At 40.8% G+C, this 9277-nt stretch overlaps 1 protein-coding gene across 2 annotated transcripts in view; it reads right to left on the bottom strand.

Annotated features, from left to right (window-relative positions):
• Positions 1-434: 434 nt before the first annotated feature.
• Dapp1 (dual adaptor of phosphotyrosine and 3-phosphoinositides 1) overlaps positions 435-9277 on the bottom strand; it is a 46069-nt gene continuing 37226 nt past the window's right edge. For both annotated transcript variants that reach the window (XM_004643704.2, XM_023703878.1), the window contains 2 exons: positions 7238-7325; positions 435-1982 (listed from right to left, as the gene is read on the bottom strand). In XM_004643704.2, coding sequence (XP_004643761.1) covers positions 1914-1982; positions 7238-7325 — 157 coding nt within the window. In that variant the 3' untranslated portion in view covers positions 435-1913. The remainder of the gene's footprint in view (positions 1983-7237; positions 7326-9277) is intronic.

The raw sequence follows: 9277 nt of genomic DNA, 5'->3' as shown, positions 1-9277 counted from the left end.
CTCAATGGGCCTGTACTTGGACTGGATCTGGTGCTTCCCAGAACACGACAGAAATTCCTACTCTGTAGGCAAGGTGGGGGAGGTACTGCGGAGTGGTGGGGCACCGGTGTTCCATGGGGGTTGAAGAGGGTCTCACCCATGCTGCGCCTGGGCTGGGACCAGTAGGTCCTGCTTGCACAGGGTAGCTGGAAGGTCTCTCATACACTCTCCAGGCTTGGGCTAGGACTGGGTCTTGGGGTTGCTGGAATGCGGCAGAAATTCCTACTCAGGGGGCGTGGTAGGGTAGGCTGTGCAGAGTGGTGGGGGGCATCCCAAGGGGGTGGAAGAGGGTCTCACCCAATCTGTGCCTGGGCTGGGACGAGTAGGTTCTGCTGGCACAGGGTAGCCGGCCACAAGTTCTGAAGCATGTTTTAATAATAGAATAATACACAGCAAAGTCACGGTCTTTTTAATAAAACTGAAGACTATAAATAAACATGTCTTACAGAAAGTTCATATTACATACACAGAGAAACACCCTTGTGTTTAAGAAAACAGAACCAAACCATACACTTCAGTGAGGACACAGTGGTGACTTCTTCCTGCAAGCTTGATGCAGTGCACTTTCACTTGAAATTGGCCTTATTCTGTGTAAGACGGACAGGAAAGTTTATTAAATGTGCTCTAACCTCAACATGTCTGTCCAGCTGGTACTCATGTAACAAGATGCCTCTTGGGGCCACTGTTTTCAGATTCTTCATCTATTTTTGCTGCCTTCAAACATCTATCTCAATGAGCAATATTAATGAAGATCACAGAAGAAAACAGAAACAAACAGAAGCTAGGACCTGTTGATGCACTCCGGGCACCTGTTATTACTACTTCACTCCTCTTATTCCAATGTGAAACTGCACTATGACACTGTCTATGACATGGGGATTTAGTGTTATTCCCTGAGCAACAATACAAGCTGTCCTTCAATAAGGTGCACAGTGCTAGAGGGTGAATCCTGCACAGCTCCTTCTGGAGGTAGGATTGCTACAACACACTCATGGAAAAGTCTCCTTCAGTGCTGGGGAGAAATGTTGGCTAAAGGTGCCTTAGTGCTTACAGATGCACTGTGATTATTACAGCTGCAACAGTAATCATTGTAGTAACTATTATTAAGTGATAGATTACTTTTTATTACCCTTCCTCAAGTTATGTTTCCTCTCTCAGACATTTCTCCCCAAATGGTTGCAAGAGATGTTTTAAAGACTGTGCCTTCATTTCCCTTTTTTGACCTACCCAAGGGACATTCATTGATAGTTTTATTAGAAGAAAAGGACCATTAAATTTTTTTTTTTTGGTGGAACTGGGGATTGAACTTAGACCTTTGTGCTTTCCAGGGAAGCGCTTATTCCACTGAGTGATTTTCTGGCCCTTAAATTTCAAAGACTTCTAAAAGGAGAAAATAATTATGGCAAACATTTTCTATTGTAGTTTTGGAAACATATAAAGAAAAAGCAAATAACGAACCCTCCTTCAAGTCTGCAGTGCTTGCTACTGGGTTTGTGTTGTGAGGAGTGTCCATCCTAAATCTCCTGGAACTTTTCCCTGTGGTCACAGCACAGCTAGAGGCAAATGACCTGACCAAGTCACTCAAGGGGGCCCAGGTGACAATGTACACAGCCTGGAATGCCACATGGATGCCATCCTTTCCCTGCCTGTCCTGAGTCAACAGACCCAGGCGAGGCCAGCAGCAGCAGCAGCAGCAGCAACAGCAGCAGCAGAGGTGGCATCATAGGAGGAAGTGGTGCTCCATGGGTCTGCAACCACACAACACGGGTCCGAAGCTGAGGCTGCTCTTCTCAGCTGTCACCTAAGCCTGCCAGGGATCGGCGTCGGACAGCTCCCCACGTTGCTCAAGGGCCGGTGCTCCTTGGCACAAAGACCTACTGAAAAACGAATGAATGGGATCGGATGGTGCCTTCTCCCTGGTTGAGCTGTCTCCTTATTTGTGACTGTAATAAAACAGATGTGCATCTGTCAGTGACTTAAGAAAATGAATTCTGAAATATTAAATAAGATCCATTGATTAGGATGGAAGCCATGCAACTGTAAGCTAATTATCACCCTCCCCCATGTCTCATATGATTTTTTATATTTTTTCAGTGACATTATAACATGGTTGCTAAAACATACAATTGGGGAATTGATCTCATACACTAAACCATAAAAGTTAGTACTCTAATAAATCAAAAGACAGATATTGATGTGAAAAATGATTTGTAATATATTAAGTGAAATGAGCAGGCAATGAACACCTAAGAATGACTAAAATTTATTTTTTGTGGTTTTTCTTCAGCCAATTTCTTATGAGTTCATGTTCGCCTTCATCCCGGGGAGTTGGCACACACACGTCACATTTTTGTCCTGTCTTCTTCCTCTTCTCCCCTTCCCTGCTCTCCCTTCATCCCTATGTCCCTTTCCCATCTGCAAGAGGTCTTCTGTTTCCAATCATTGCTTTTATTTTTCTCTTTAAATCATCTTTACTTTGAGTTTCTTGTATAAGAAAAGCCATGCAATATTTAACTGTGTCTGATTTATTTCACTTTACATTAGAGTCTCAAGGTGCAGCCCTTTTCCTACAGACAACTCTAGTTTATCCTTCTTTATGCAGAATAGCATTCTACTCTGTGTATAAATGCCATGTTTTCTTCATCCACTTATCTGCTGATGGACATTAGTCTATTTCCATGATTTAGCTGTTATGATTGTGTTGCTATAAACATGGATCTGCATGTAGCATGAATTCTTTAACTCTTTAGAAAAGAAGCCCAGAAGAGACATAGCTGGATGGAATAAAATTTCTATCTTTAGCTTTTGAAGGAATCTCCATACTGATTTCCAGAGTGGTGGTTCTAGTTTACATTCCCACCAATAATGTAAAATTTTTTTCCCCTACAGGCTCTTCAGCATTTGTTATTTGTTTTTTAACATTAGTCATTCTTTCTGGGGTAAGACATAATCTCAGTATTGTTTTAATTTGCATCTAGCCAGAGAGGTTGAATATTTTTTTCATATACTGCCCATTAGTACTTCTGTGAGGTGTCTATTCACTGCCCTGATCGTTACAATTTCTTTCCTTCTGTTAAATTCAGAAGTGGATTGCTCTTTTTTTTTTTTTTTTTAGGACTTTGAGATGGATCATTAGATTACTTAAGATTGTCCAATTCTTTCAATGTGAGCATTTATAGCTATAGACTTCTTTGAAGAACTGCTTTCATTGTGTCCTATAGATTTTTGGCATGTTGTGCTTCCATTGTCATTTGATTCTAGAAAGTTTTTTAGTTTCTTCCCTAATTTATTTTGTGAGCCATTGATTATTCATAAAGTATTGTTTAGTCTCCATGTGTTTATGTAAATTTTGTGGTTTTATTTTGCTATTGCTTTCTAATTTCATTCCACTATGACTCAATAGCATGCAGGGGATTATTTCAATTCTTTTATATATATTTTTTCTTTTATATTTATTTAGGCAGGTTTTCCTGCCTAAGACAAAGTCTATTTTGGAAAAAGTTTTGTGGTTGCTGAGAAAAATGCATATTCTATTATTGATAGGTAAACACTTCTGTAGATATGTCTATTATTCAGTGATGTGGCTTAGCTCCAGTATTTGTTAATTTTTTTGACTGGTTGACCTAATTGAGAGTGGCAGGTTGAAGACAGCATCTATCTGTCCTATTATGTCTAGTAATTTTTGTTTTATGAAGCTTGTGTGCCAACATATTCTATGTGTAATTTTTTATAACTGTTATCTCTTCCCACTGAATTGTTCCTTTTTCCAGGACTTAATGACCATCTTCATTTCTTCTGACAAATTTTAGCTTGAAATTTTTTCTGCCTAAGGATCAGATAGATGTTCCTGTTTGCTTTCAGGTTCCATTTCCAGGGAGTAGCTTTTTCCATCTTTTTACTTTTAGCCTATGCAGTTCCTTTTGAATGGGATGTAGCTCTTGTAGGCAGTATGTAGTTGCATTTTATTTTTCAATTCAGACAGTCTGTCTTTTGACTGGGGAGTTAAGACTATTGACACTGACAGTTTTTACTGTAAGGTGTTTACTGAATCCTCTCATTGCATTATTTTTCCAGTGCTGATTCCTTCATTGATTGATTGATTGCTTTTTGTTTATTGTTCTCCCAGATAGATGTATGCTTTCCTCTGGGCTCTTTAGTGCTGGTGACTTCTCTGTTTCTGTCTAGGATTCCCCTGAATATTTTCTGCACAGTAGGTTTAGTGTTCATGTGTTTCTTTATGACTTCTCTGCTTGAAGGCTCAGTTTGTAGGATATAGAAATCTTGGTTGACAATTATGTTCTTTTCAAAGCTTTGTTTTAATCTTCCCTGGCCCTTAATGTTTGTGCTGAGAATTCCACCATAATTCTAATAAGCTTCCCTTTATGAGTATCTTGCTGCTTCTCTAAAAGCTTTTAATATTCTCTCCTTTTGTTGAATTCCTGGATTTTGTGGACAGGTTCTTTTCTAGTCATGGCTATTTCAAGTTCTATATACCTGTTATATTTGCATATTGAATTTGTTCCCTAGACTTGGAAAATTTTCGGTATGATTTTAGTGAATAAATGATTTTATATCTTCAGAGTTAGCTTTTAATTTTTCATTTTGTTCTATAATTCTAATTTTTTTTGAGTTGTCTAATAGTGTTGGATCCAGCTTACATGGCACCTTATCATTTTTAGGAAATGACTAATAATCTACTGCATCCACATTGTCTTTAATTTTTGGTATTCTATATTTATGTTGGTTGAATCTGCTAGTCATGTTTTCCATCGGAATATTTCATACCATGTATTTCTTCTTGCTTTTCATAACTTTGAATTTGCTACCAAATGGTCGTTCTTATCTTATTTTGCTTTGTTTAACTCATTTAGTTTGGTTCTTTAAGCTCACGGAACATTTTATTAGTAAAATCTTTTCTCTGTTAAATAAAATCCTCTTGCATGGGAGATAGCTTGGTGGCATAAGTGCCTGCTTAGCAAATGCAAGGTCCTGAGTTCAATCCCTGGTACCAAAAAAGAAAAATTATATTTAAAAAAAATCCTCTTCAAGCTCATATCTTTTGAAATTGCTTGTGTGTTTCCTCTTTGAGCTCTTCAACCATTTTGACTATTTGGCTTTTGAGTTCTGTGCCTGTAACTTCCACTTTATTTATTTATTTGTTACAGACCCTGTATTTGGTACAGGGTCTCACTACACAGTTCAGACTTGTATTGATCCTTCTGCCTCAGCCTCCCCAGCACTGGCATTACAGGTGTGTGCCACCATGCCCGGTTTTGGACACAGTACTGCATGTGGTATCAGGGATCAAACTCAGGTCCTTGAATTTGCCAGGCAGGTGCTTAGACCACCAAGCTATCTTCCCAGACAATTTCCACGTTAGTGTCTGAGAAATCGGCTTTGGAGCAGCTGCTTCAGAGCATCATGTCACTTTCCTTTCTCACATGTCTTGTTTCCTACGTTGAAGATCAGTTGAGGTAGAAAAACTCTGCTCTTTCCGTTAGACTCTGTCTCCCTTGGTGTGTCCTTGTGTTTGGTTGGGTTTTGGTGTTTGCAGTCTTCAGTCTCTACAGTGGAATATCTGAGGGCCTTCTAAGTGTCCAACCTGCATCTGGGGCTTGTGTTTACCAAAACATGTCTTCCTCTCAAAGACTTAGAGTTGGCATTTTGAACTGTTTTGGTTTTTTCTCTGTGTTGTCTTCAGTTACTTCAGTTGCACTATGATTTCTAGTGTTCCTGTCAATTCTTCTATGATTTCTGGAGCTGTTCTCTCTCTTTGCTAAGTTATTGTTTTCCAGGTGTCTGGATTTCACCTCCTGAGGACCTTGACAAGCTGCTGGTCCATGCTGAATTTCGTTGTTAAATATTATTTGTATGAGGATGAATCTAAAAGTGTATACATTTGAGTTCTTTATGCCTTAATTTTCCTACTTATGTGTTATTCAATTGTAACACAAAAAGAATGAGAAATCATCTCTGGTTTCATATGGGAAAATATTTCCTCACCGAAAGTTAAATACATTGGAATAATCTCAGAATAAATAATAATTATTAATTTACATTTCAAACTGAAAAGATGACTGAGAACAGAAGTCTTAGGGTCTCAAAAGGAGCATGCAAAAAGATTCTGAGGTTTTCCCTTCACTAGGGAGGAAGAGCATGCTACAGGTTGGACCCAAGGCCTGCTACCACTGAGCTTCACCCCAGCCTGTAAGGCTCTATTTTGAGGCAATATCTACATATAAGATAATTTCTCCAAAAATAACTAGGATAAAGATGTTCTGCTTGTGAAAACATCTGGTCCCCAGATGAGATACTGGCAGATGATTTCAGAGGTGGCTTCTCTGGAGGTCCTTTGGTGATGAGGCACTGGTCCAGAAGGATGCTGGTCTCCTGGAGTACACACTCAAGAAAGCACGTTGCTGAAATCCCAAGCCTGACTGACTTGCTGTCTGGCTTGGAAATGTGACTCTTCCATCTTGAATGTTTTTTTCCCACCTTGAGGTCCTCACCAGAGCTAGGCTAACGCTGCTATGCAGTTTAACTTCCCATCACAGAAGCTACATAAACTAAGGCAGCCTGCCTCAGGTATTTTGTTATACCAATAGAAAACAACTACTATATGGTATATATGGTTGATATGGTATATAGATTTTAATAACTCTTAGGGACAAATTCTTTGCTAGGAGCTCACTAACTTTCAAACACATACAAATAATGTTTGAGATGATAGAGGAGATATGAACACTCTGTGTTCTTCCTGGGGTATTATAGAAAGCACAGCAAATCCATCACTGGGGCCTTTGAGCCATACAAAGTGCTGCGTGCTCTGGAAACTAAGCCAAGTTCTCCTGGCAAGCGTTCTTCCCTGACTGTTCCGAGGCCTTCAACTGAAAGAATCCATTTGTCTTCATCTGTGTCAGTTTCTAGCCCCAGTGCCCATTCCAGACAATCTGAGCAACGTGTACACCTTCAAGGAACTGGAAGGTGCTCTCGGGCCAGAGGCTGGGATCTGACCACCCAGCCACCCTGTCTTCCTATGACATGTCTTTGACTCCCTTTGTGTCCCAAAAGAATGAACAGACTATTCCACAACCATGCAAATGACAGCCTGTGATTTGTGGAGGTGGTCTAACTCCTCAGAACTACGTCTGATATTATCAGCATGTTATTTCTCGAGATCAGATACTTTATGACTCACCAGTTTCCATCGCAATATCTTGATCCATTCATCAGCTTCTACTCCTGTCTTCGCACAGAGATAAAATGTCCTGAATGGAAATACTAAGCTGCCAAGATAAGAGAAAGAAGATAAAGTGCTCCATATGAATGGAACTCTAGAAGTGTCCCAAAGGAGAAACATTTAAAAGTCTCTAGATAAGTGGTAACTTGAAGAACTGGTGTATACAGTAAGCTGTAGGAACACCTAGGAAATCATAGGCTCATGTTACTATAGGCAAGGCTTATATTCTGTAATGAAACTTTAGGAAGAAAAGGACATGTGCAGGACCTCTTATGTCCTTTTTGAATATGTCTTAGGCTGAGGACAACATGTACATATTTATTCAGCTGAGCTCTCAAGTAATTCAGAACTTCAGCTATGGCTCAAAGGCTGCACAAGACAAAGTTTCTCAAGAGAACCCATTCATATTCACTTCCCCCAGCACAAGTCTGCCTTCTGTGGATGCAGGAAGTTAAAACATGAACTGAGACAATAAAACTCCTCAGCTATTACGTGGCACACTTCTGGCCAGGGAAGGAAAATGAACTTTCCTACTGCATGAAGAGTTCTTCTTAGTGAATGGTACCATATGCTCTGACTACCGGTCAAAGTCATGAGTGATGAGGTTGGACCCAGCTCATGCCCTGAACATACTCCATGTGCTTACAGTTCTGATGCAAAACACTGAGTCCTTTTTGCTTTCCTTTAACTAAAACATCCCTTAAGTAACACTCTAAAGTTCAGGTTTTCTATTATCCTGAAGCCTAAGCAGCACGTTTGTCAGCCCCAGTCAAGTTGGATAGACAAGCGGAAGTTCCATGTGTGGAAGGTGAAATCTGGAGGTGAGAGGCACCGGGTGAGGAGCTTGAGCTGGGAGTGAGGAGAGTGGGCTGCCCCACATCACTGCTCTGCAGGAGTTGCTGCTCAGAGATCCTGGGAGACCCTGTTCACTGTCCATTAACATGAACAAATATCCCTTCTTGTTAACAGAATCCCAGCCAAGATCCATGAAGTAGTTAAAGCCACTGGCACCATCCCAGCCTCCCTGCTCTTGGGGACAACACTGTCAGTCAGGTGTGGCCAACAGGACACAGGGACGATCCAGAGGCTACAGAAAACATTGGCTTTTTTGAGGAGAAACAGGCATGGCTGGCACCTTCCCTACATCTTCTTCACACCTATGGACACCTGGGACCTGAGCGGAGACTCAGACTTGATTGGCCAGAAGAGGGAAGACACTGGGAAGCCTGCTGGGGAGCCCCTGGCTCTGGCTCCTTGACCTGAGAGAAAGATGAATGTCTGCAGCCCGCAGGTCCCTCCATGCAAGTATCAAGAAGATATCGTGTTGGCTGATGCAGAACTAATATAGATTTCCTCAGGTATAGTAATGGCACCTGGTTCTACAGCTAATACTGACTTTAGAAGTGATCAAGGCTAGATAAGTTTGCATGCCACTTTCACTAGGTGAGAAAGCAATAGGTAGAGACATAAAGACAAAGCAAGTAGGGCCACATGCAGGGGCATCTATGTGAGGAGTATTTGTTTTCCAACTTGTCTACACACCTGATAGTCTAACATGGGAAATACAACATGGCTCTCCCAAAGCACTTCACTTCTCCCAGTCAGAAAGGTTTCAGAATGTACTGATAATGTTTGAACAAAACCCTTCCATGCCATCTGCCAGAAATTGTAACAATATAAATCAGCCATGATTGGAGTAAAAAAAAATATCGCTAAAGTGGGAGGGTCTCAGAGAAATAAAGTGCCCTGTGAATGGCAGTGTGCATGTCCTGCTTGTGCAGCGCACAGCCTGACTCCAGCCCCATGCCTTCCTGTATCACCACTTACATGCTGGCCCCATGTAGCAGTGAATTCTACACCCCTCAGCTCATGAATGTGTAGACACTATGACATGCAGCTCTAGCCTGAGCAAAAAAAAAAAAAAAATGTTTATGGCAAGGTTTTAAAAACATCTCTTAGGGGTGGTGAGATGACTCAGTGGTCTAAAGCACCTACTTA

This window comes from Octodon degus, unplaced genomic scaffold, assembly GCF_000260255.1.
Source record: "Octodon degus isolate 3935 unplaced genomic scaffold, OctDeg1.0 scaffold00183, whole genome shotgun sequence".
Lineage (NCBI taxonomy): Eukaryota > Metazoa > Chordata > Mammalia > Rodentia > Octodontidae > Octodon > Octodon degus.
This window is presented reverse-complemented; position numbering and strand designations above follow the sequence as displayed.